This window comes from Bombina bombina, chromosome 5 (assembly GCF_027579735.1).
Source record: "Bombina bombina isolate aBomBom1 chromosome 5, aBomBom1.pri, whole genome shotgun sequence".
In the NCBI taxonomy this organism is placed as follows: Eukaryota; Metazoa; Chordata; class Amphibia; order Anura; family Bombinatoridae; genus Bombina; species Bombina bombina.
In genome coordinates this window covers 420,941,326-420,968,790 of record NC_069503.1, presented here as the reverse complement: position 1 = coordinate 420,968,790, position 27,465 = coordinate 420,941,326, and the positions used below count along the sequence as shown (strand labels likewise).

The window sequence follows — 27,465 nt, the reverse complement described above, 5'->3', positions numbered from 1 at the left end:
GACAAGGGAGGAGCAACAGTGGTGTTAGATAAAAATGCCTACATTGATGAAATTAAAAATCAATTGAATAATAAGGCAGTATATAAGAAACTTAACTATAACCCTGTATTTAAATTACAAAAAGAAATTAAAATGATCATTTTAAAAGCTGAAAACAAAGGGATAATAGGTAAAGATGTTGTTTCTTTTCTGCAGGTAGATAATCCATATACACCTGTAATGTATGTTATACCCAAAATACACAAGGATATTAAAAACCCTCCAGGGCGTCCTATTGTTGCAAGTACCAATTCAGTCTTTACATATATTTCAATATTTTTGGATAAGATCTTACGGCCCTATGTTGAACGTTCCAGTTCCTTTATTAAAGATACTAACGATTTTTTATGTAAATTAGACTCCCTAGACCTCCCTAGCAGTAAATTTATTATGTTTAGTTTAGATGTAGAGAGTCTCTACACTAACATAAAACATTCAAGTGGCATTGATGCTGTAGAAAATATATTAAGGAATGACATTCAATACACTTCTGCACAAATAATTTTTTTATCCAGCTTCTGACAATTATACTATGTGGAAATTACTTTTTCTCCAAGGTACCGCCATGGGTTCCAACGTCGCCCCAAATTATGCAAATATTTTTATGAACCTCTTTGAGGAAAAATTTGTTTTTACTAATGAATTATTTGTTCAATATGGCACCACCTGGTGGCGGTATATTGACGATATTTTCGGCATTTGGTGGGGCGACGTTGGAGCCCTTGAAAAGTTTGTGAATGATTTAAATTCATCATCAAGATATATAAAATTCAAATTGACTTGGAGTGAGGAGGTGGTTGATTTCCTGGACGTGAGAGTAATGAAATCAGGCAATCAGTTTAAAACTGATATATTTAAGAAAAAAACTGACCGAAACAGTCTTTTGCGCTTTGAAAGTGCTCATCCGCCTTCACTCCTGAAATCTCTACCCCACAGTCAAATGTTGCGAGTGCGCAAAATTGTCTCAGATGAGAAAATATTAAATAAGAGATTGACTGAGATGGGTGAGAGATTCCTGGAAAAGGGTTATCCCAATAGTCTAATAAAGAAAGAAATTGAGAATGTAAAATTGATTCCAAGAATAGATTTATTGCACCCTAAGGATAGAGCAAAGAAGGAAGACAATCAGAAATATAGACTTATCTTTGTAACTGAATATAATGCACAGAGTAATGAAATACAGCGCATCATTAGGAAACACTGGAATATTTTGTCTGATTGCAATCCATCTATTATAGAATTTCAGAGCCCTCCTATGTCTGCTTTTAAAAGAAGTAGTAACATCCAAAATAAATTGGTCAAAGCTGACATTGGTCCCAGCACTAAAAACAAAAATAAACCTAGGTATATTACTACAAAAAAATACAGGTTGCTATCCCTGTCTAGGGTGTTCCTGTTGTAGCAACATGAGTAAAGGGTCAGTTTTCTATCACCCTCACACTGGCAAAAAGTATAATATAAAAGGTTATTTTACATGCTTGACCACTTTCATAATATATATGATTAAATGTCCATGTGGGGGTGTCTATATAGGGGAGTCTACCAGATCCGCTAAGGAAAGAATAATTGAACATAAGAGCAATATTAGAACTGGTAATGTGAAAGCCCCTCTAGCTGCCCATTTTATAAAAGCAAACCACTCCATAAGTCAATTGAAATTTCAAATAATTGACAAAGTTGATATTCCACGTAGAGGGGGGGATAGAGAAGTTCTATTAAAACAAAAAGAAGCATACTGGATATATGAATTAGGGAGTCTGGAGCCTAAAGGTTTAAATAGAGACTGGGACCTCACAGTATTTCTATGATTATTATTGATGAGATGTAAATTATAATTGCTGTGAAGGTTTGATAAGAAATTAGTCATTTTACTAATCATAGATACACTACTATGTATACAGAATAGGAAATTTATAAATGTAAGTTTAGTTATGAGTAAGTTAAAGTGTTGGATAAGAAAGAGTTAAACACACTTGAGCGCCACCTAGTGGTATACATGTATATAAATCACTTGTTAGTTTGTATCAGGTATGGCATGAATAAGGGAGACTAATCCCGAAACATTGCCTTTTTTACCTCCTTAATAAATGAATATTTTATCTGCTGTCACCTGCCTGCTTTTCCTTTGATCCCCAACATTTCTAAACATAAGCAGACAGAATCACATAACAAACATGATTAAAGTCCCCCATTGCTCAATAACCCCCTCAGGAGATATTAACCCTTGATTCCATAAAGATAAAGAAGTCCCACTGAGACCCTGTCTTCTATCATTACATCGACAATGAAAGTAAAATGAAACGATTTTACCGGAATCTATGCCGTGGAACAGTAACACGGTCCTTTAAGTTTGACAGATAGTAGCGTCGCTTCTGACATGGACTTCAGTGAAGAAAGCAGGCAGCGAAATTCGTCAACGCTGATTGCTTATGGAGCTGTTAATATGAGTCAGGATGGTTTCGCAGAAAGATTCTCCCTGCATCTCTGGACTCTAACTTTCATCCATGCTCTCACTGAGCAGCTGACAGGATTACTTAAAACTCCAGTCCCAGCTTGAAGAGTACTACCCTCCATAAGAGACTACTCCGTAAACTTCTGACACTTCTCTGCCAACCTCCTGTGACGAAAGGCAAAGAATGACTGGGAGATGAGGGAAGTGGGGGAGGTATTTAAGCCTTTGGCTGGGGTGTCTTTGCCTCCTCCTGGTGGCAAGGTTCTGTATTTCCCAAAAGTAATGAATGCAGCTGTGGACTCTCCCCGTTTAAGAAGAAAATAAGGTATTTTACAAGTTGCTAAATTTCTCTTGTTCTCTTTCACTTATATGTGACCCTAATAACCTGAAAATTGTTATGGAAAATGATATGAAATGATTCACTAACCGTCAGAGGCCATGAAATACACGTCAGCATTCTGTAGAAGCGAAATATGTTGATCACATAAAAGATGAAGATTACAATCATGAAGCAAATGGTGACAACTTGAAAGTAACAGAAGACGCTTAAAATAGAAAAGACTGTCAGTCTCACGCAAAGGAACCCAATCAACAAGGTCAGCTAGAAAAAAAAAAAAGAATAAATTAAAAAGCAAAGGTTACAATGTAATACAAGATAATACATTTTAAATACAGAAATAAAGAGGAATTATAAAAAAGGACAGCTGTAAAATTCCATCCCATTTAATCTGTTCTCATTGATCCATTTATCTGCTGGGGTGCATTAAATTGTTTACAAATAGATCCTTTGCTTTTATTTTGTCATTTGAAAAGGCTGCTTTTGCCAATTGAATCCACTACCTTTCATTGAAAATTTAAATACTGCAGTATTTAATAGAAAAGCTATGTAAACCGAAGACAGAAGGGGACATCCATGTGAAAGAATGGTCATGAAGCTGCTTTGAATACAATTAACTTTTTGTAAGTTGCTTGCCCAGAAACAGTGTCCCTTGGCAACCTTTTACTAACTGGGTGGTGGTGGGGCGAGGGTCACCCAATAGCTCTGCCCAAAAAGCTCTACCTTTGGCTTCATATATTTTTTACAACCAAGCAGTGATTTTATCACTATAAAGGCCAGTAACAAACAAATGCATTTGATATATTGTTTTTCATGTTTTCATCTACTTAACTGCAAAGGGATCCAAAGCACTTATATATAGTCTTTGTATGTATTCATATGTTTTATGTATATATATATATATATATATATATATATATATATATATATATATATATATATATATATATATATATATAATACATATGTACACACATATAAAAGAACTGATTAGGTTTCCCAGATTAATTACTAAATAAATGCTTGATTTATATAAAATCATAAACTAAACAGTTTTCCTATGGTGGTAATGCCTGCCAAGAAAAAATTTCAAAATATGATTAGGTTTATGTGTATTTGGTATTAAAAAATATATATAATGAGATTGAATTGCCTTGATGTGTAAGGATAATACTAATGAAGATATAGTGTAGCCCTTGGTATGTCTGAGCTAATGGGAACTATTTGAGGAAAACAAATTATGCCTACTGATTATACGATGCTTCAGTATCATGTACTTTAATTTTTTTTTTTAATTTCAAATAAGGAGGTCAATATCTATCTTTTAAAAATGTTTATGTCCTTTTGCCTGTTTTTTTATTTTTATTTTTTAAACGTTACTTAGCAGGGGAGACCCTATCAACCTTTATGAGGATGGATATAATTTAGTCACTCTGCCCTTTACCACATTACTTCTACAACTGTCCGTCACAGAATGAAGGGGCATCGCCTTTAATTAGGTACTGGGGAGTGTTCTGTAAATATCAGTAAAGTATGAACCTATGTTAGCACTTCCGTTCAGATGCTCTCTGCCAACTCCGGTCTCCCAGACCGTATCCAGAAACAAGAAATATTGAATGTGGCGGTGCTGTGTCACCTCAGGGGATGCAAGCTGCTCTTTTCCTCTGCCCAGAGGCAAAACTTTTTTAATTTTCTGCTATGAGATTTTTTTTTTCTGCAGTGTCTTTAAGAAGCTGGTGTTGCTGTGTTTGTTGCCCTTACTCGGTGTGCATGAGGACAGGTTCATGTACAGCCTGTGTATACACCATATACACCCACACTATACACACACCCACACCATACACACACCATATACAAACACACACCATATACATATATACACACACACACACCATATACCTGTGAAACCTGACTTCTTTCACCTCCAAAATAAAAAGCTCACAATGGTGTAGCACGTTTCAAATAAAATGGTAGGCGCACAAACAGGTCATACTCACAGGATTTCAGTTTTAAATCAGCCTTTTATTAGAACCATCACAAGGGTATCTTCAGATTTTATTAAACTATAGCTAGACGCGTTTCGGCAAAACAAGCCTTTCTCAAGAGCATAAAATCAATATATGTCAAAGTGGGGAGTGTTTTGCCTTGCAAGAATTACCTACGATCTTGGATCCAAGATACAGATATGTATGTATTTTGGATTTAATAAATATTTTCCTGTTTTCCTAGTATGACAAACTAGAATATCTTTCCTTGATATTTTAAAACGTAAAGTGATAGTAAATCCAAGCGTATAACAAACCCTAGGATTTACCATCAATAAAAATAAAGTGGACTACAAGTTATCAAACAAGTCAAAAAGGGTGCTAAACTCACCCTTTCTTTGCCGTTGCACAGCACTAAACACAGCAGCTCAGGCCGCCCACGGCACATCGATCTCCTTCAATGAGGCAACGTTTGCACCTCTGAACCAATAGCCGCGTGTGTCAACTGACAGGTTTCTGTATGCACGCACGGCTATTGGTTTAGAGGTGCAAGCGGCACCTCATTGGTAGAAGACCGATGTGCTGTGGGCGGCCGGAGCTGCTGAGTTTAGCGCTGTGCAACAGCACAGAAAAGGCGAGTTTAGCAACCTTTTTAACTTGTTGGGTAACTTAAAGTCCACTTTATTTTTAGTGATGGTAAATCCTAGCGTTTATTAAATGCTTGGATTTACCATCACTTTAATCAACATTATTCTATAATACAGCAAAACATGGCAAAGGTAACATTCTTTAAATTAATCTATGTGCCTTTGTTGTTATAATTATCTTCTGGTGAGTCAAAAGAGCCATTGAATATGTATATATTTCTTGTGGATTTTTTCTTAAAATATGATACAAATACTTGGCTCCTAGATTTTGAAAAAAAGTTGAATAAGCATGCAAAAATTACCTGTAAGTGTAAAAAGGAAGATATTTTAAATAAAAATGTCCTCATAATCCCATCAAAGGATTGCGCATTTGGTACTTACTGACACAGCCACTTTATTTTCGGAACAAGGAAGTTTAACAAAATTATGGTGAAATCCCACAACAATGCAATTTTAGCAATAATGATGACGCTGCTGACATGGCCATTTTTTCCCCACTCAGATAGTGCTGCTACCTTTACTGGTTAAAAAAATACTGATCATGCTCTTTAGAATAAATTAGAAACTAAAGCTGATCGTGCTTATTTTAAATAATTATTGCTTTGTAATTACATTCTAACACAATTAGAAGAGTTTTCCCCATGACAGTATCTTTATTCCCTATTTTTAATCTTTGTTTTTAAACTTTGACCTTAAAAGGACGGTCTACACCACAAATGTTATTGTTTTAAAATATAGATAATCCCTTTATTCCCTATTCCTGCATAACCAACAAAGTTATATTAATATACTTTTTACCTCTGTGATTTGCCTTGTATCTAAGCAGCTTCTGACAGCCCCCTGATCACATGACTATCTATTGACTTGCATTTAAGCCAATTAGTGCTGTGTCTGCCACAAGTCACGGGCGTGATCACAATCTTATCTATATGGCTCACATGAACTAGCACTCCCCTGTTGTGAAAAGCTAATACAAAAGCATGTGATAAGAGGCTGTCTTTAATGGCTTAGAAACAGGCAGACATTTAGAGGTTTATATGTTATAAAGTATATTAATATAAAATATTGGTTGTGCAAAGCTGTGGGATAGGTAGTAATGGCATTATCTATCTTTTTAAACAATAACAATTTTAGTGTTGACTGTCCCTTTAACCTTAAAAAATACAGACTGGGTGGCAACCCTACATGCAGATGAAAGTAAAAAGATTAGCTGAAAGATATCTTCTCCTCACAAAGCATTCTGGTGATAAAATCTGAGGTAAAATAAATAATAATTATATTGTAGCTATTTTAGGATTAATATTTATTTTACAGGCAACTTTGTATTTATTTTAACTAGGTACAATAGCTATTAAATATTTATTAACTATTTAATAACTACCTAGCTAAAAAAATACAAAATTACCTGTAAAATAAATCCTAACCTAAGTTACAATTAAACCTAACACTACACTATAATTAAATAAATTAAATACAAATACCAACAAATAAATACAAATAAATACACTAACTAAAGTACAAAAAAATAAAAAAAGAACAAAGTTACAAAAAATAAAAAAATAATTTACAAACATTATAAAAATATTGCAACAATTTTAAGCTAATTACACCTACTCTAAGCCCCCTAATAAAATAACAAAGACCCCAAAATAAAAAAATTCCCTACCCTATTCTACATTTAAAAGATACCAGCTCTATTACCTTACCAGCCCTTAAAAGGGCCTTTTGCAGGGCATGCCCCAAAGAAAACAGCTTTTTTGCCTGTAAAATAAAAATACAACCCCCCCAACATTAAAACCCACCACCCACACACCCCTACTCTAACCCAAACCCCCCTTAAATAAACATAACACTACCCCCCTGAAGATCTTCCTACCTTGAGTCTTCTTCACTCAGCCGAGTCGAATTCTTCATTCAATCCGGGCGATGTCTTCATCCAAGCGGGCGGCTGAAGAGGTCCATCATCCGGCTGAAGTCTTCATCCAAGCGGGGGCTGAAGAGGTCTTCCATCTGGCTAAAGTCTTCTATCAAGCGGCATCTTCATACTTCTTTCTTCCGGCTCCATCTTCATCCCGCCGACGCGGAACATCCTTCCTCCACGACAAACTCCCGACGAATGAAGGTTCCTTTAAATGACGTCATCCAAGATGGCGTCCCTCGAATTCCGATTGGCTGATAGGATTCTATCAGCCAATCGGAATTAAGGTAGGAATAACACACCCCTGAAGATCTCCCTACCTTGAGTCGTCTTCACCCAGCCGGGCCGAAGTCTTCATCCGATGGGGCAGAAGAGGACATCCAGACCGGCATAAGTCTTCATCCTATCCGGGCAGAAGAGGACATCCGGACCGGCAGATATCTTCATCCAAGCGGCATCTTCTATCTTCATCCATCCGGCGAGGAGCAGAGCCATCTTCTTTCCAGCCGACGCGGATCCATCCTCTTCAACCGACGCCTACTCGCCGAATGAAGGTTCCTTTAAATTACGTCATCCAAGATGGCGTCCCTCAAATTTCGATTGGCTCATAGGATCAGCCAATCGGAATTAAGATAGGAAAAATCTGATTGGCTGATTGAATCAGCCAATCAGATTCAAGTTCAATCCGATTGGCTAATCCAATCAGCCAATCAGATTGAGCTCGAATTCTATTGGCTGTTCCGATCAGCCACCTTAATTCCGATTGGCTGATAGAATCCTATCAGCCAATCGGAATTCGAGGGACGCCATCTTGGATGACGTCCCTTAAAGGAACCTTCATTCGTCGTTAGTCCGTCGGTGAAGAAGCATGGCTCCGCGTCGGCTGCTTGAAGATGATCCCGCTCCGCGCCGGATGGAAGAAGATAGAAGATGCCGTCTGGATGAAGATGTTTGCCGGTCCGGATCTCCTCTTCTGTCCGGATAGGATGAAGACTTTGGACCCTCTGGAGGAGCTCTTCTTGCCGGATAGGATGAAGACTTCGGACCCTCTTCTGGACGGATCGGTAATACCCGGCGTGGTGAAGACAAGGTAGGGAGATCTTCAGGGGCTTAGTGTTAAATAAACCTAAGGGAGGTTTGGGTTAGATTAGGGGTATGTGGGTGGTGGGTTGTAATGTGTGTGGGGGGGGTATTGTATGTTTTTTTTTTACAGGCAAAAGAGCAGAATTCTTTGGGGCATGCCCCGCAAAAAGCCCTTTTAAGGGCTGGTAAGGTAAATGAGCTTAACAATTTTTATTTTAGAATAGGGTAGGGCATTTTTTTATTTTGGGGGGCTTTGTTATTTTTTTAGGGGGCTTAGAGTAGGTGTAATTAGTTTAAAATTCTTGTAATCTTTTTAATTTTTTTTAATTTAGTGTTTTGTTTTTTTTGTAATTTAGTTTAGTTGATATAATTGTAGGTAATTGTAGGTAGTTTATTTAATTTATTTATTGATAGTGTAGTGTTAGGTTTAATTGTAACTTAGGTTAGGATTTATTTTACAGGTAATTTTGTAATTATTTTATCTAGGTAGCTATTAAATAGTTATTAACTATTTAATAGCTATTGTACCTGGTTAAAATAAATACAAATTTGCCTGTAAAATAAATATAAATCCTAAAATAGCTACAATATAATTATTATTTATATTGTAGCTATATTAGGGTTTATTTTACAGGTAAGTATTTAGCTTTAAATAGGAATAATTTATTTAATAAGATTTATTTTATTTAGTTAGATTAAAATTATATTTAACTTAGGGGGGTGTTAGTGTTAGGGTTAGACTTAGCTTTAGGGGTTAATACATTTATCAGCGTAGTGCCGGTGGGCAGATTAGGGGTTAATACTTGAAGTTAGGTGTCGGCGATGTTAGGGAGGGCAGATTAGGGGTTAATACTATTTATTATAGGGTTTTTGAAGCGGGAGTGAGGCGGATTAGGGGTTAATAACTTTATTATAGTAGCGGTGAGGTCCGGTCGGCAGATTAGGGGTTAATAATTGTAGGTAGGTAGCGGCAACGTGGGGGAGGCAGATTTAGGGGGTAATAAATATAATATAGGGGTCGGCGGGGGTTAGGGGCAGCAGATTAGGGGTTCATAGGGATAACGTAGGTTGCGGCGGTGTACGGAGCGGCAGATTAGGGGTTAAAAATAATATGCAGGGGTCAGCGATAGCGGGGACGGCAGATTAGGGGTTAATAAGTGTAAGGTTAGGGGTGTTTAGACTCGGGGTACATGTTCGGGTGTTAGGTGCAGACAAAGGAAGTGTTTTCCCATAGGAAACAACAGGGCTGCGTTAGGAGCTGAACGCTGCTTTTTTCAGCCTAAACTGCCCCATTGTTTCCTATGGGGGAATCGTGCACAAGCACGTTTTTGAAGCTGGCCGCGTCCGTAAGCACTGCTAGTATTTAGAGTTGAAGTGGCGGTAAATTATGCTATACGCTCGCTTTTTGGAGCCTAACGCAGCCCTTCTGTGAACTCTAAATACCAGCGGTATTTAAAAGGTGCGGGGGGGGAAAAAACACGCGTAGCTAACGCACCCCTTTGGCTGCAGAACTCTAAATCTAGGCGCTAGTTTGATGATGATACAGTCTGTTGTGTGATTAAACACAGGCAGGCTGAAATTAATCAGTATATAACCAGACCTGAGCAATGGAGCCGTTTTTTAAAAGGAACTAGATCTAGCAGTCACTTCCCTTAGCTGCAGAAAAATGCAAATAAAACGGAAATGTATTCTTACCTGATAAATTTGTTTATTTTACGATACGATGAGTCCACGGATTTCATCCTTACTTGTGGGATATCGCTTCCTGGTCAGCAGGAGGAGGCAAAGAGCACCACAGCAGAGCTGTATATATAGCTCCTCCCTTCCCTCCCACTCCAGTCATTCGACCGAAGTTAGGAAGTGAAAGGAAAAGCCAAGGTGCAGAGGTTACTGAAGTTTTAACAAAAAAAATTCATAACCTGTCTTAGAAAAACATGGTGGGCCGTGGACTCATCGTATCGTAAAATAAACAAATTTATCAGGTAAGAATAAATTTCCTTTTCTTTTACAAGATACGATGAGTCCACGTATTTCATCCTTACTTGTGGGATACAATACCAAAGCTATAGTACACGTATGAAAGGGAGGGACAAGACAGGGAACCTAAACGGAAGGCACCACTGCTTGAAGAACTTTTCCCCCAAAAACAGCCTCAGATGAGGCAAAAGTATCAAATTTGGAAAATTTGGAAAACGTGTGAAGAGACGACCAAGTTGCAGCTTTGCAAATCTGTTCAACAGAAGCAAAATTTTTGAATGCCCAAGAAGAAGCCACTGCCCTAGTGGAATGGGCCGTAATTCGTTCAGGAGGCTGCTGCCCAGCAGACTCGTATGCCAAACGTATGATACTCTTCAGCCAAAAAGAAAGAAAGGTAGCCGTAGCTTTCTGACCCCTACGTTTCCCTGAATAAACGACAAACAAGGAAGACGACTGACGAAAATCCTTAGTCGTCTGTAAGTAGAACTTTAAGGCACGGACCACGTCTAAATTATGTAACAGACGCTCCTTCTTAGAAGAAGGAGTAGGACACAAAGAAGGAACAACAATTTCCTGATTAATATTCTTATTAGAAACAACCTTAGGAAGAAACCCAGATTTGGTACGTAACACCACCTTATCAGAATGAAAAATAAGATAAGGAGAATCACATTGCAATGCCGAAAGTTCAGAAACTCTGCGAGCAGAAGAAATAGCAACCAAATATAAAACTTTCCAAGATAACAACTTAATATCTATGGAATGCATAGGTTCAAATGGAACCCCTTGAAGAACTTTAAGAACTAAATTCAAACTCCAAGGAGGAGCAATTGGTCTAAATACAGGCCTTATTCTAGTCAGGGCCTGACAAAAAGATTGAACATCTGGAACATCTGCCAGGCGCTTGTGCAACAAAATAGATAAGGCAGCAATCTGTCCCTTTAAGGAACTTGCTGACAACACTTTCTCCAATCCATCTTGGAGAAAAGACAAAATCCTGGGAATCCTAACCCTACTCCATGAGTAGCCCTTGGATTCAAACCAATAAAGATATTTACGCCATCTCTTATGGTAAATTTTCCTAGTAACAGGCTTATGTGCCTGAATCAACGTATCTATGACCGAATCAGAAAAACCTCGCTTCGATAAAATTAAGCGTTCTTCATGCGAGGAATATGGCTACTACAAAAGAAACAAGTCTGCATTCTATGCAGATCTCAGGTTTTACTGGGACTCCATCACCCCTAATTAGAATCCCCCCCCCCCATATTGCAAGACCCAATTGTTATACTGGTGGGCAAAGCTCAGCCAATACCATGCACCAACTCCAGGGTTGTCTCTGCATCAATTCCCTTCCCTATCCCCTCTCCTCTTCTTCTCCCCTTTTCCATTCTTCTGTTTCTCTTCTCCTCCCCTCCTTCTCAGTTTATCTCTTTCTGTTATATTACATTCAGGTTTCGCAATGTTAGAAGGTTTTTATTTGTGAAATTGCAGTGCACAGAGACTGTACACCAGATATCGTGAAAATGGACATATTTTTTTTTTTTTTTTCCTTCCTCTGAGATATCCCAGCGGAGGTATAGTTCTCTGTCAAGGGGCTTAGTGACCTCCGGAAGGTAAGATTTCTTGAACTGATCCATAACTAGATCCGCCTACGGAGGTCCACCCACTCAGTCACGCAAAGTGTTGGTATTACCCTAGTTTATATGTTGATTGGGAAGACCCCTTATCTCTCTGTTAACTACGTATTGATTGTGAAATTTTCACCTATGTAATAATTTACTGTACTATTTTCCATTGCAAAACCAATAAAAAACTATTGTTAATAATAAAATTAAGCGTTCAATCTCCAAGCAGTTAGCTGCAGAGAACTTAGATTCGGATGGTGGAAGGGTCCCTGAATGAGAAGGTCTTTCCTCAATGGAAGCTTCCACGGTGGCCGAGATGATATGTCTACCAGATCGGCATACCAAGCCCTGCGAGGCCACGCAGGAGCGATGAGGATCACCAATGCCCTCTCCTGTTTGACTCGAGCAATCCCCCCCGGACAGGAGAGCAAATGGAGGGAACACATAAGCTAGGCTGAAAGACCAAGGCACCGCCAAGGCATCTATCAGCTCGGCCTGGGGATCCCTTGACCTGGACCCGTACCTCAGGAGTTTCGCATTCTGACGAGATACCATGAGTTCCAACTCCGGTCTGCCCCATCTGAGGATCAAGTTGGAAAACACCTCCGGATAGAGTTCCCATTCTCCCGGATGGAATGTCTGTCTGCTCAGAAAATACGCCTCCCAGTTGTCCACCCCTGGAATGTGGATCGCTGACAGATGGCAAGAGTGAGCCTCCGCCCAAGTATGCAGTGCATTGAATATTGCTCTCAATTCTAGAATATTTATGGGAAGAAGAGACTCCTCCTGAGTCCATATGCCCTGGGTCCTTAGGGAGTTCCAGACTGCTCCCCATCCTATCAGGCTGGCATCCGTTGTCACTATCACCATGAGGGCCTGCGGAAGCATGTCCCCTGGGATAGATGATCCAGCGACAACCACCATAGAAGAGAGTCCCTTGTCTCCTGATCTAGAGTTATTTGAGGAGACAAATTTGTATAATATCCATTCCACTGGCTGAGCATGCTCAGTTGCAGAGGCCTGAGATGAAAACGAGCAAATGGAACGATGTCCATTGCTGCTACCATCAACCCAATTACCTCCATGCACTGAGCCACTGATGGCCGAGGATTGGTCGGAAGGGCTCGGCATGTATCCAGAATTTTTAATTTTCTAACCTCTGTCAAAAAGATTCTCATGGATAGCCGGGGCCAGACCGAAAGACAGGGCCACAAACTGAAAATGTTTGTCCAGAAAGGCAAATCTCAGGAACTTGTGATGATCTCTGTGGATAGGAACATGAAGATATGCGTCCTTCAGGTCCACGGTAGTCATAAATTGACCCTCTTGGATAATTGGAAGAATGGTACGGATAGTTTCCATCTTGAAGGATGGAACTCTGAGAAATTTGTTTAGACTTTTGAGGTCTAAAATAGGAAGGAACGTTCCCTCTTTTTTGGGAACTACAAAGAGATTTGAATAAAACCCCTGTCCCTGTTCCAGTATTGGAATGGAACATATTACTCCCATGGAGGAGAGATCTACTATACAGCGTAAGAACGCCTCTCTTTTTATCTGGTCTACAGATAATCGTGAAAGAAGAAACCTTCCTCTGGGGGAAGAGTTTTTGAACTCCAACTGATACCCCTGAGACACAATTTCTAGTGTCCAGGGATCCTTAACGTCTCTTATCCAAGCCTGGACAAAGAGAGAAAGTCTGCCCCCTACTAGATCCGGTCCCGGATCGGGGACCGCCCCTTCATGCCGACTTGGTAGTGGCAGCTTGCTTCTTGGACTGCTTACCCTTGTTCCAAGACTGGTTGGGTCTCCAAGTGGACTTGGCTTGTGAATAATCCCCTTCCTATTTAGCGGAAGTGGAGGTGGGAACCCCTTTGAAATTTCGAAAGGAGCAAAAATTACTCTTTTTATCCTGAGGGGGGAGATGACCCTTGCCTCCCGTAATGTCTGAAATCATTTCCTTCAAGTCGGGCCCGAACAGGGTCTTCCCCTTGTAAGGAATAGTCAAAAGCTTAGACTTGGATGACACATCTGTAGACCAAGACTTTAACCATAAAGCCCGACGTGCTAAGATGGCAAAGCCCGAACTCTTAGCCGCCAATTTAGTAATCTGCAGAGAAGCATCCGTACTAAACAAATTAGCTAATTTAAGAGCTTTAATCCGATCCTGTATCTCTTCCAAGGGAGTCTCTGGTCACAGTAACAATGCAGGCCACCGGTTGCAAAAGAAATCCCTGATGAACGTAAACCTTCTTAAGAAGACCCTCTAACTTCTTATCCATAGGGTCTTTAAAGGCACAACTATCCTCAAAAGGAATAGTAGTTCGCTTAGCCAGGGTAGATATAGCTCCCTCTACTTTAGGGACCGTCTGCCAAGAATCCTTTATAGCGTCAGCAGTAAGATACATTTTTTTAAATACAGGAGAAGGAGAAAAAGGAATACCAGGTCTTCCCCATTCCTTTGCAATAATCTCTGAAGTCCTTTTAGGAACTGGAAATCTGAGTAAGAAGGAACTTCCAAATATCTGTCTAACTTACTCAATTTTTCTGGCGGGACTATGATGGAGTCAGTCATCCAGAGTAACACCTCTCTCAGTAATAAACGGAGGTGTTCAAGCTTAAAAACCTGAAGGAAATCACATCAGGATCAGTTAAGGGTAAAGCACTCCCTACTTCAGAGATTTCACCCTCAGAGAGTACCTCCATACTCACCAATTCAGAGCCCCTGGAGGGTGCATCCGCAATCGCCACCATGGAATCAGTGGCATACGTGCCCCTTCTTGAACGCTTGCCGTGCGAAATAGGAAGGTTAGATAACGCATCAGAAAGCATAGAGGACATCACTGCAGCAATGTCTTTTAATGTAAATGCTGCAGACACTGGGGAAATACATGACCCTGCTTGCGCAGGCGTTAAGGGCTGTGACGCTTGGGGAGAAAGTTGTGGCATACCTTGAATCTCATCTATAGACTCCTGAGAAGCATCTGTCTTAGGCAAAGGTTTATCACAAAAAATGTGGTCACTATGATGTAAGGCTCTCTCACAACATGAAGGACAAAAAGGAACTGGAGGTTCCACTGGAGCATTTAAACACATAGAACAAGTTACAACTTGGATCTCATCTGAATCCATACTAACAGCAGTAATGTACAACAATAATAATGTCGTTAGAATTTTGTCAGTGGTTAAAGGGAATCCGATTTTACAATTACACTGTCTCTTTAAAAAATAAATTGACAACAATTTTTCCTTGCAAGCAAAACGATTATAATAACAATGTAGAAAAAATCGTATTGTCACCAAGCACCTCGCCTCAACAGCCCTGCTGAGGCGCCTACCTGCCCCCGTGGTTCCCTGACCACTCCTAGGAACACTCCGGAGCAAAGCCTATAACCGCTTGCTTTAGAGACAAACCATGCGGTCTAGGCGATACTTGCGATGCGTCACTATCAACTGGGGACTTCCGGAGTAAGAGGAACTGTGCGGCAATTACTGGAGAGCGTGCCAAAACAAAACTCCGCCCATCGTGGGCGTTGTCAAATGCATTAACCCTGGGAAATATCTTAGGCCAAAACCGCCTAAAGAAAAAGTAAATACCAGCCGCAAAACCGGAGTTCAATATCAGACTCCAGCAAGACATCCCAGCGTCAGCCCAAATAAAAGCATTAACCAGCCGCTCCTGTTATTTAATAAAGAGAAAAAGGCTAAATGCTAACAGTGTCCCAAGTGTACTTCTTATAACACACACACATTCTCTGACACCTATAGCCATGCAGGTTAACATCCCTCTATGAGGCCCACACACACTAAGGATAGGGAAGCCCTTTACTAAGAGCCCTGTTTCCCCAAATATGCAAGCAGTACAGCCAGTTCTGAGATATGCTCCAGAAGCCCCAGAAATAAAAGACTGCACTTACCTTAATGCTGAGTACCAGCATGACAATTCTCACAGTGTAAAGAGGTCCATATGCTCCCTCCTTCAGCTCCGTGAACACAGAAGGGCCTTAGTTAATACTCTCTAAGACCATCAACCTAAGGGCAGCACAAATATGGGAGACGCAGTGAAGCTAAAACCCCACCAGTTCCCAAGTCACCTGTAGCTCTACTATAGAGGCTGACAAAGAATACAGCTACATCCTACAGAAAAATAGCACACATTGGTACCATTTAAAAAATAATAAACTCTTGATTGAAAAATCTAAACTAACACCTCACTTTACCTCTTCCTATCACTAACACGGGCAAAGAGAATGACTGGGGTGGGAGGGAAGGGAGGAGCTATATATACAGCTCTGCTGTGGTGCTCTTTGCCTCCTCCTGCTGACCAGGAGGCGATATCCCACAAGTAAGGATGAAATCCGTGGACTGATCGTATCTTGTAAAAGAAAAAAACTGTTTTCTTAATGTTTTTTAAACTTAATTTGATGATGATACAGTCTGTTGTGTGATTATTTTGTTTTTGTTCATTAAACTTAGATTGATGATGATACAGTCTGTGTTTGTGTGATAATTTTAATAGGTGCGGTTTAGCAAATGTTTTTTTTTATTAAACTTAGATTGATGATGATACAATCTATTTTATTAGGTTAATAATGCTGTTTCGCATTTAAAGACTTCATTTCAAAACTTTAAAAAACATAATTTATGTAAGAACTTACCTGATAAATTCATTTCTTTCATATTGGCAAGAGTCCATGAGCTAGTGACATATGGGATATACAATCCTACCAGGAGGGGCAAAGTTTCCCAAACCTCAAAATGCCTATAAATACACCCCTCACCACACCCACAATTCAGTTTAACGAATAGCCAAGCAGTGGGGTGATAAAGAAAGGAGTAGAGAACATCAACAAAGGAAATTTGGAAATAATTGTGCTTTATACAAAAAATCATAACCACCATAAAAAGGGTGGGCCTCATGGACTCTTGCCAATATGAAAGAAATTAATTTATCAGGTAAGTTCTTACATAAATTATGTTTTCTTTTATGTAATTGGCAAGAGTTCATGAGCTAGTGACATATGGGATATCAATACCCAAGATGTGGAGTCTTCCACTCAAGAGTCACTAGAGAGGGAGGGAATAAAATAAAAACAGCCATATACCGCTGAAAAAATTAATCCACAACCCCAAATAATACGTTTATTTTCATTTTTGAAAGAAAAAAACTTAAATCAAAAGCAGAAGAATCAAACTGAAACAGCTGCCTGAAGAACTTTTCTACCAAAAACTGCTTCCGAAGAAGCAAATACATAAAAACTGTAGAATTTAGTAAATGTATGCAAAGAGGACCAAGTCGCTGCTTTGCCAATCTAATCAACTGAAGCTTCATTCTTAAAAACCCACGAAGTGGAGACTGAACTAGTAGAATGAGCTATAATTCTCTGAGGCGGGGCTTGACCCGACTCCAAATAAGCTTGAAGAATCAAAAGCTTTAACCAAGAGGCCAAGGAAATAGCAGAGGCCTTCTGACCTTTCCTAGGACCAGAAAATATAACAAATAGACTAGAAGTCTTCCTGAAATCTTAAGTAGTTTCAACATAATATTTCAATGCTCTCACCACATCCAAAAAATGTAAGGATCTTTCCAAAGGATTCTTAGGATTAGGACACAAGGAAGGGACAACAAGTTCTCTACTAATGTTGTTAGAATTCACAACCTTAAGGAAAAATTCAAATGAAGTCCGCAAAACCGCCTTATCCTGATGAAAAGTCAGAAAAGGAGATTCACAAGAAAGATCAGATAGCTCAGAAACTCTTCTAGCAGAAGAGATAGCCAAAAGGAACAACACTTTCCAAGAAAGTAGTTTAATGTCCAAAGAATGCATAGGCTCAAATGGAGGAGCCTGTAAAGCCTTCAGAACCAAATTAAGACTCCAAGGAGGAGAAATTGATTTAATGACAGGCTTAATACAAACTAAAGCCTGTACAAAACAGTGTATATCAGGAAGTATAGCAATCTTTCTGTGAAATAAAACAAAAAGAGCGGAGATTTGTCCTTTCAAGGAACTTGCAGACAAACCCTTATCCAAACCGTCCTGAAAAAACTGTAAAAATTCTAGAAATTCTAAAAGAATGCCAGCAGAATTCATGAGAAGAACACCATGAAATGTAAGTCTTTCAAACTCTATAATAAATCTTCCTAGAGACTGATTTACGAGCTTGTAACATAGTATCAATCACTGAGTCAGAGAAACCTCTATGACTTAGTACTAAGCATTCAAATTTCCATACCTTTAAATGTAATGATTTGAGATCCTGATGGAAAAATAGACCTTAAGATAGTAGGTCTGGCCGTAACGGAAGTGGCCAAGGCGGGCAACTGGACATCCGAACCAGATCCGCATACCAAACCCTGTGTGGCCATGCTGGCACTACCAGCAACACAAATGATTGTTCCATGATAATTTTGAAAAACACTCATGGAAGGAGATCTAAAGGCGGGAAGATATAAGCAGGATGATATCACCAAGGAAGTGTCAGCGCATCCACTGCTTCCGCCTGAACATCCCTGGACCTGGACAGGTATCTGGGAAGTTTTCTTGTTTAGATGAGAGGCCATGAGATCTACCTCTGGAGGACCCCACATCCGAACAATCTGAGAAAAAAACATCTGGATGGAGAAACCACTCCCCTGGATGTAAATTCTAGCGGTTGAGATAATCCGCTTCCCAATAGTCTACACCTGGGATATGCACCGCAGAGATTAGACAGGAGCTGGATTCCGCCCAAACAAGTATTCAAGATACTTTTTTCATAGCTTGGGGATTGTGAGTCCCACCCTGATGATTGACATATGCCACTGTTGTGATAATGTCTGTCTGAAAACAAATGAACGGTTCTCTCTTTAACAGAGGCCAAAACTGAAGAGCTCTGAGAATTGCACGGAGTTCTAAAATATGTATTGGAAATCTCGCCTCTTGAGATTTCCAAACCCCTTGTGTTGTCAGAGATCCTCAAACAGCTCCCCAACCTGAAAAACTCGCATCTGTTGTGATCACAGTCCAGGTTGGCCAAACAAAAGAAGCCCCTTGAACTAAATGATGGTGATTTATCCACCATGTCAGAGAGTGTCGTACATTGGGATTTAAGGATATTAAATTGAGATATCTTTGAATAATCCCTGCACCATTGATTCAGCATACAAAGCTGAAGAGGTCTCATGTGAAAATGAGCAAAGGAGATCGCGTCCGATGCTGCAGTCATGAGACCTAAAACTTCCATGCACATAGCCACTGAAGGGAATGACTGAGACTGAAGGTGCCGGCAGGCTGCAACCAATTTTAAACGTCTCTTGTCTGTTAGAGACAGAGTCATGGACACTGAATCTATCTGGAAGCCTAAAAAGGTGACCTTTGTCTGAGGAATCAAGAAACTTTTTGGTAAATTGATCCTCCAACCATGTTTCCGAAGAAACAATTCTAGTTGATTTGTGTGAGATTCTGCAGTACGTAAAGATGGAGCTAGTACCAAGATATCTTCCAAATAAGGAAACACCCCAATACCCTGTTCTCTGAATACAGAGAGTAGGACACCTAGAACCTTTGAAAAAGATTTTTGGAGCGGTTGCTAAGCCAAATGGAAGAGCAACAAATTGGTAATGCTTGTCTAGAAAAAAGAATCTCAGAAACTGAAAATGTTCTGGATGAATCGGAATATGAAGGTATGCATCCTGCAAGTCTATTGTAGACATATAATGTCCTCGCTGAACAAAAGGCAGAATAGTCCTTATAGTCACCATCTTGAAAATTGGTACTCTAACATAACGATTCAAAATTTTCAGATCCAGAACTGGTCTGAATAAATTTTCCTTCTTTGGGACAATGAATAGATTTGAATAAAACCCCAAACCTTGTTCCAGAAGAGGAACTGGCATGATTACCCCTGAAGACTCCAGGTCTGAAACACACTTCAGGAAAGCCTTAGCTTTTACTGGATTTTACTGGGATATGTGAGAGAAAAAAATCTTCTCACAGGAGGTCTTACTCTGAATCTTATTCGATACCCTTGAGAGACAATGCTCTGAATCCATTAATTTTGAACAGATTTTATCCAAATATCCTTGAAAAACCTTAATCTGCCCCCTACCAGCGGAGCTGGAATGAGGGCCGCACCTTAATGCGGACTTAGGGGCTGACTTTGGTTTCCTAAAAGGCTTGGATTTATTCCAATTTGAGGAAGGTTTCCAATTGGAGGCAGATTCCTTGGGGGGAGCCTTAGATTTACCCTTAGGTTTTTTTATCCTGAGGCAGAAAAACTCCTTTACCCCCAGTAACAGTTGAAATAATAGAATCCAACTGAGAACTAAATAAATTATTACCTTGGAAAGAAAGAGATAGTAATCTAGATTAGATGACATATCAGCATTCCAAGATTTAAGCAACAAAGCTCTTCTAGCTAATATAGCTAAAGACATGGATCTAACATCACAAATAAAATGATTAGCATGTTGCAGTAAGCAAATAATGCTAGATATGTCAGAATCCAATTCTTGTTGCGCTAAATTCTCCAACCAGAAAGTTGAAGCAGCCGCAACATCAGCCAAAGAAATTGCAGGTCTGAAAAGATGACCTGAATATAAATAGGCCTTCCTTAGATAAGGAATAGTAGTACGTTTAGCAAGAGTAGAAATAGCCCCATCAATTTTGGGGATCTTTTCCCAAAACTCTATAAATTTTGCTGGCAAAAGGATACAATATTTTAAACCTTAAAAAAGGAATAAAAGAAGTACCTGGCTTATTCCATTCCTTAGAATCATATCAGAAATAGAAAAAAAACTCCTGGAGAAACCACAGGAGGTTTAAAAACAGCATTTAAACGTTTATTAGACTGAACGTCAAGAGGACTGGTTACCTCAATATCCAAAGTAATTAACACTTCTTAATAAAGAACGCATATACTCAATTTAAAATAAATAAGTAGATTTGTCAGTGTCAATGTCTGAGGAGGATCTTCTGAATCGTATAGATCCTCATCAGAAAAAGATAAATTATCATATTGTTGGTCATTTGAAATTTCATCAACTAAATGAGAAGTTTTAAAAGACCTATTACATTTATTTGAAGGTGGAAATGCAGACAAAGCCTTCAGAATAGAATCAGAAACAAATTCTTTAAAAATTTACTGGCATATTATGCACATTAGAAGTTGAAGAAACTGCAACTGGCAATGTACTATTACTGATGGACACATTATCTGAATGTAAAAGTTTATCAAATTCAGTGACATAATTTCTACAACTTTACAACAAATGCACTTAGCTTTGGTAGAACCGATGTCAGGCAGCAATGTTCCAGCAGAAGCTTCTGAGGCAGGGTCAAAGTGAGACATCTTGCAAAATGTAAGAGAAAAAACAACATATAAAGCAAAATTATCTATTTCCTTATATGACAGTTTCAGGAATGGGAAAAAATGCAAATAGCATAGCCCTCTGATAGAGAAAAAATCAAGAGGCAAACATCAATGGGGTATTGAAATAATGAAAAAGTTTGGCGCCAAAAAATGACGCACAACGTAACTAAACTTTTTTGGCGCCAAAAAATAACCGGAAATGACACACTTGCATCACTAACGACGCAACCGTGTGAAAGGTCTCGGTGTCAAGTATGACGCCGGAAATGACGAAAAATTTTCGCGCCAAAAAATGACGCAATAAAGTTTAGCATTTGTCACACCCGCGGGCCTAATACCACCCGCAATTTGTAAGAAGTAGTCAATTGAAAAAAAGACTAAACCCCAGGTAAGAAATAAATTTAATTTTAAAAAGATGTTTATATTCCCCAAATATGAAACTGACAGTCTGCAGAAAGAAATACATGAACCTGACTCATGGCAAATATAAGTACAATACATATATTTAGAACTTTATATAAATGCATAAAGTGCCAAACCATAGCTGGGGTGCCTTAAGTAATAAAAAACATACTTACCAAAAGACACCCATCCACATATAGCAGATAGCCAAACCAGTACTAAAACTATTATCAGTAGAGGTAATGGTAATTTGAGAGTATATCGTCGATCTGAAAAGGGAGGTAGGAGATGAATCTCTACGACCGATAACAGAGAACCTATGAAATAGACCCCCGTTAGGGAAATCATTGTATTCAATAAGTGATACTCCCTTCACGTCCCTCTGGAATTCGCTGTACTCTGAGAGGAATCGGGCTTCAACAATGCTGAGAAGCGCATATCAATGTAGAAATCTTAGCACAAACTTACTTCACCACCTCCATAGGAGGCAAAGTTTGTAAAACTGAATTGTGGGTGTGGTGAGGGGTGTATTTATAGGCATTTTGAGGTTTGGGAAACTTTGCCCCTCCTGGTAGGATTGTATATCCCATATGTCACTAGCTCATGGACTCTTGCCAATTACATGAAAGAAATAATGTATTAGGTGTTACTTATATCAATTTTGAGAGGGGCCTGGAACCTAACTCCCTCACTTCCCATTGACTTACATTATAAACTGGGTTTCAATTTACAACGGTTTCGATTTACAACCATTCCTTCTGGAACCTAACCCCGGCGTAAACTGAGGGCTACCTGTATATATATATATATATATATATATATATATATATATCTTCCTTTCTTACATATAGATGTTCATATGATTATTTCTAGTCAGCTCTTTATAAAATAGTTACTTAAACTGATTGTAAACTTTAATGAATTAAAGCCCAGGATCAAAATATAATAAAGTTTACAAAGATGCTTATTTTTAAAATTCTTACCTTTGTGTTATGATAAACATAACGCCGATCCTCCGCCTGCATCTCCTGCTTTCTTTAGCATATGGATGACGAATCCGGCTTCCTCCAATCATTGTGTGCCCCACAAGCTGGACGCTAAAGGGAGCTTGCAACGATTGGAGGAAGCGGGATTTATCTTCGATCTGCTAAAGAAAGCAGGAGATGCGGGCTTAGGATCAGCGTTATGTTTACCATAATGCAAAGGTAAGTCGTTTAAAAGGTTGCTCTAAAAGAACAAGTGTTTGAAAGCACCACCTAACAAAGGAGTAGCTGTCCAAATAAAGTTTATTTTCAGTTCCAAGTACTAAACTGTGATTCTGCTTAAATGACTGACAAGCATAACTCCAAGCAGACAAACTTGGAACAGAGCTGTGAGCTAGAACTGAACCTTTCTGAATGGACATGTCCCTAAAAAGCCAACACTATACCAATCATAAAACACCAAACAGCAGAACAACATTTAGCATCCTCTTATAGTAATTCAACTGTGCAATTCAATATGACTCTCACAAAGAAACCATGGGGGGGGGGAATAAAGCTGTTCACACAGTAAAGAAAATAATGTAATATAAAGAAAAACCCTCACATTTGCATAATGTCATGTGCCTGCTTTCCTGTGCATGTCTTTAAATCATTCAAGCAGGAAGCATTTATTTGATAAACAGATCTTCAGAATAGCTTAAAGGGACTGTCTACTCAAAATTAAACTTTCATGATTCAGATAGGGCATGCAATTTTAAACAACTTTCCAATTTACTTCTATTATCTAATTTGCTAAATTCTTTAGATATCCTTTGTTGAAGAAAAAGCAATGCACATGTGTGAGCCAATCACACAAGGCCTCTATGTGCAGCAACCAATCAGCAGCTACTGAGCATATCTAGATATGCTTTTCAGCAAGTGATATCAAGAAAATGAAGCAAATTAGATAATAGAAGTAAATTAGAAAGTTGTTTAAAATGACATGCTCTTTCTAAATCACGAAAGAAAAAAATTGGGTTTCATTTCCCTTTAACATGTCAGAAAAAAATAGACTTCTAAATGACAGGGCTTCTATGGTAACCAGCTTGTTTCTCAATAGTGAAATAGATTAGTGGACATCCATAAGAATGTCAAGTAAACAACATCTTTACTTTACAAACAATATAATAAAATAAAGAAAGCCCTAAAAGTGTATGACCTTATTTCAGGTTATCGTAAAGCAATGGGATTATTTAGTATCTCAAATATTGGGTTTTATATTTAAAAATAAGCTGATTTGAACCTAATGTGCTTGTGGAAACTCAACTTGTAACTGTAACAGAAGTTAAGAAGCAGCGTTCGTAAGACTGCTGTTTCTTAACTTCTCCGCCACCTTTTAGGTTGGCGGACAGAAATAATTTCGATTTGATCGGGATGATTGACACCCCCTGCTAGCAGCCGATTGTGAGCAGAGGGCAGGGGGCGGTATTGCACAACCATTTAACAAGAACGCTACAGCGGATCTTGTCCGCTCAACCTTTATTAAATCTAGCCCTAAGAAGTTACCATAACACACTCCCTTTAGAGACAAGTGGTTAATCTGTCATGTCATTAAATGGACATTAAACACTAAGGGCTACATTTTTCATTCATTTGAAGAAATCTCCTCTAAGTTCTCTGCATCTCGCCATCGGATAGGTGCACATGTACACTGTTATCATTTAATCGCTCGTATTTTTACACTTTTTTCCAAAGGCGAGATGCAGCGTGATATTGATAAATCTCTCCATTAGGAGTAAATTTGTGCCCTATTTATTATTAAAAGTAAGCGAAATTATAGTGTATAATAGAATCTTAGTTGTAACGTTATTTGGATAGAAATATAAGTTCTAAACATAGTTTTTACAGGTTATTTGTGTATGTACCAAAAATATGTATCTTTTTGTAATACATTTTAATAGTTTAATTAAAGGGACACTAAACCCAAATTTTTTTCTTTTGTGATTCAGATAGAACATGCAATTTTAAGCAACTTTCTAATTTACTCCTATTATCAATTTTTCTTCGTTCACTTGCTATCTTTATTTGAAAAAGAAAGCATCTAAGCTTCTTTTTTGGTTCAGTACTCTGGACAGCACTTTTTTATTGGTGGATGAATTTATCCACCAATCAGCTAGAATAACCCAGGTTATTCACCAAAAATGAGCCGGCATCTAAACTCACATTCTTGCATTTCAAATAAAGATACCAAGAGAATGAATAAAATTTGATAATAGGAGTAAATTACAAAGTTGCTTAAAATTACATACTCTATCTGTGTCATGAAAGAAAAAAATTGGGTTCAGTGTCCCTTTAATCTTTTTGATTGTCAAATAATAATAATCTTAAAAACATTATTAATTTTTCTAGTCATGTTCACATATATTCATTAAAAAAACTTACACTTTCTACAAAAGAAAAAAAATAATCTTCATTGCTCTAAAAGATTTACCGTATTTTTCGCTCCATAAGACACACATTTTTCCCCCCTCAAAAGTAAGGAGAAATGTCTGTACGTCTTATGGAGCGAATGTGTGAACAGTCGGTTTACCTTTGGCCCCGCCCACTGACTTTGATTATCCCAGCGGCGCGAAATTGAAAGGAGTGGACTGAAGAGACTGTCTGAGACCCGTCGCATATTCAAGGTAAAAGTCCCCCGGCCCCACTAACACCAATGCTTTTTTTTTCTCAGTCACTATAAAATATCATGTGCCAGAATAGGCAGTGAAGCCTCACTCCTTACCAGTACAAATCTGACATTCTCCTGTTCCTCTCCCCACGCCGTCCATAGCCTTAAAATATCAATAAACTTGTGCAGTGTTATTATGTGGTTTTCTGTGCGGGGACATTACAGCTTGAGAGTCATATTCTATAAACAAAAATATGTTATTTTTTTATTTTTATCTCGACTCTATGCTTTGTACTCTGACTGTAATCATCAACTGTAAGCCGCAGCACCATATGAAAAAAATGAGTGGCTCCCGGTTCCGCCTCCAGCAAAGGGAAGAAGAAACAAACAACTATATAAAGTTAAAATGAAGCGTTTATTCAAGTACAGACGGTACTTGAATAAACGCTTCATTTTAACTTTATATACCGTTGTTTCTTCTTCCCTTTGCTGGAGCCTGGAGGCGGAACCGGGAGCCACTAATTTTTTTCTTATGGTGCCGAGCCGTGCTGCGGCTTACAGTTTGATACAGAGTACACTGACTCACTGACTGATCTGAGAGCGCAGAGCGGCTCTATTTCTTGCGCTGTTTCGATAGGCACAGTGTCACTACCAAATCCACTAGCTATCGCTAAACTCCTGAGTGGAAAGTCTTCTGTTCACTCACTGACACTGTTCACTTCTAGGTTACAAGCCGAGTGTCTACCATCCAGGCAAAGTACTCTGACTACTGATAAGCTGTGGCCCATGAGGCATATTTAAATACATAGCCTTGCCTGCCCCTTACAGTACCTTCTACACTTACATCTCTCCCTCCCTCCTCTCCCTCCCTTCTCTCCCTCCCTCCTCTCCCTCCCTCCCTAATCTCCCTCCCTCCTCTCCCTCCCTCCCTCTCTCCCTCCCTCTCTCCCTCCCTCTCTCCTCTCCCTCCCTCCTCTCTCTCTCCCTTCTATCTCCCTACCTTCTCTCTCCCTCCCTTCTCTCTCTCCCTCCCTTCTCTCTCCCTCCCTTCTCTTTCTCTCTCCCTCCCTTCTCTTTCTCTCTCCCTCCCTTCTCTCCCTCCCTTCTCTCTCTCTCTCTCTCCCTCCCTTCTCTCTCTCCCTCCCTTCTCTCTTCCTCCCTTCTCTCTCTCTCTTCCTCCCTTCTCTCTCTCCCTCCCTCCCTTCAGGATTCAGGAACTTCCTAAACACCTTGAGTGCAGCGTTGTTCCGTTAGTTATCATTACTGTAAAGCTGTATCATTACTGTAAGGCTCTCAAGGGGGAGAGGGAAGAACAACAAGCAGTTGTATTTTTTTTCTTGTTTTCCTCCTCTAAAAACTAGGTGCGTCTTATGGTCAGGTGCGTCTTATGAAGCGAAAAATACGGTATATACTTTCACACCATGCTGAGCTTATGACTCTTTAATGCAAATATGTGAGTGATGGCAAACATGGTGTCCATACATGAGTCAACAACCGTGTTTATCAAGATGAAAATGTCTGCAAAATGAAGGCTGGCTCATGCCTACCACAGCACTGGACACAGTCTGAACCTGTAGCCACAAAATGCTACACTGCCAATAATTTTAACATTGCTGGGATTGTCCTTGTTCTTCTGGTGTTAGGCTCAAGATCATTCTGTTTAAGAGCATAGAGATTGTGTATACTCCCCCTATTAATACAAAATTGTTGTTTAATCTCGTTATCTGATAATGCCTGTAATCCACAATGGGGTAAAAACACTCTGGGCACTCTTTGGCGTCTACGTAAGGGCAAATTTGCATCATCTTGACGACTTTCGCGGCCCCTTGTCAATGAAATAGCTGACAAAATCAAGAAAAGGTGGAGTAAATTGAATGCTCTCCACTGTGTTTAGGGAGAACTTTTGTGGGTGTATTAGTAGGAGAACTTTATGTTCTCCTCGGGAGCAAATTAATGATAAATAGATACTCTGGCGAGAAGTAAGGCGGATTGTTTAAAATACCACCGGAAAAGGGCATT

At 39.2% G+C, this 27,465-nt stretch overlaps 1 protein-coding gene across 1 annotated transcript in view; it reads right to left on the bottom strand.

The window, feature by feature from the left end:
- The window catches only part of CMTM7 (CKLF like MARVEL transmembrane domain containing 7), a 177,088-nt gene that overhangs the window by 108,955 nt on the left and 40,668 nt on the right, over nt 1-27,465 (bottom strand). Inside the window, exon 2 of the mRNA XM_053714255.1 lies at nt 2,919-3,092. Within this exon, the coding sequence (XP_053570230.1) occupies nt 2,919-3,092 (174 nt within the window). The remainder of the gene's footprint in view (nt 1-2,918; nt 3,093-27,465) is intronic.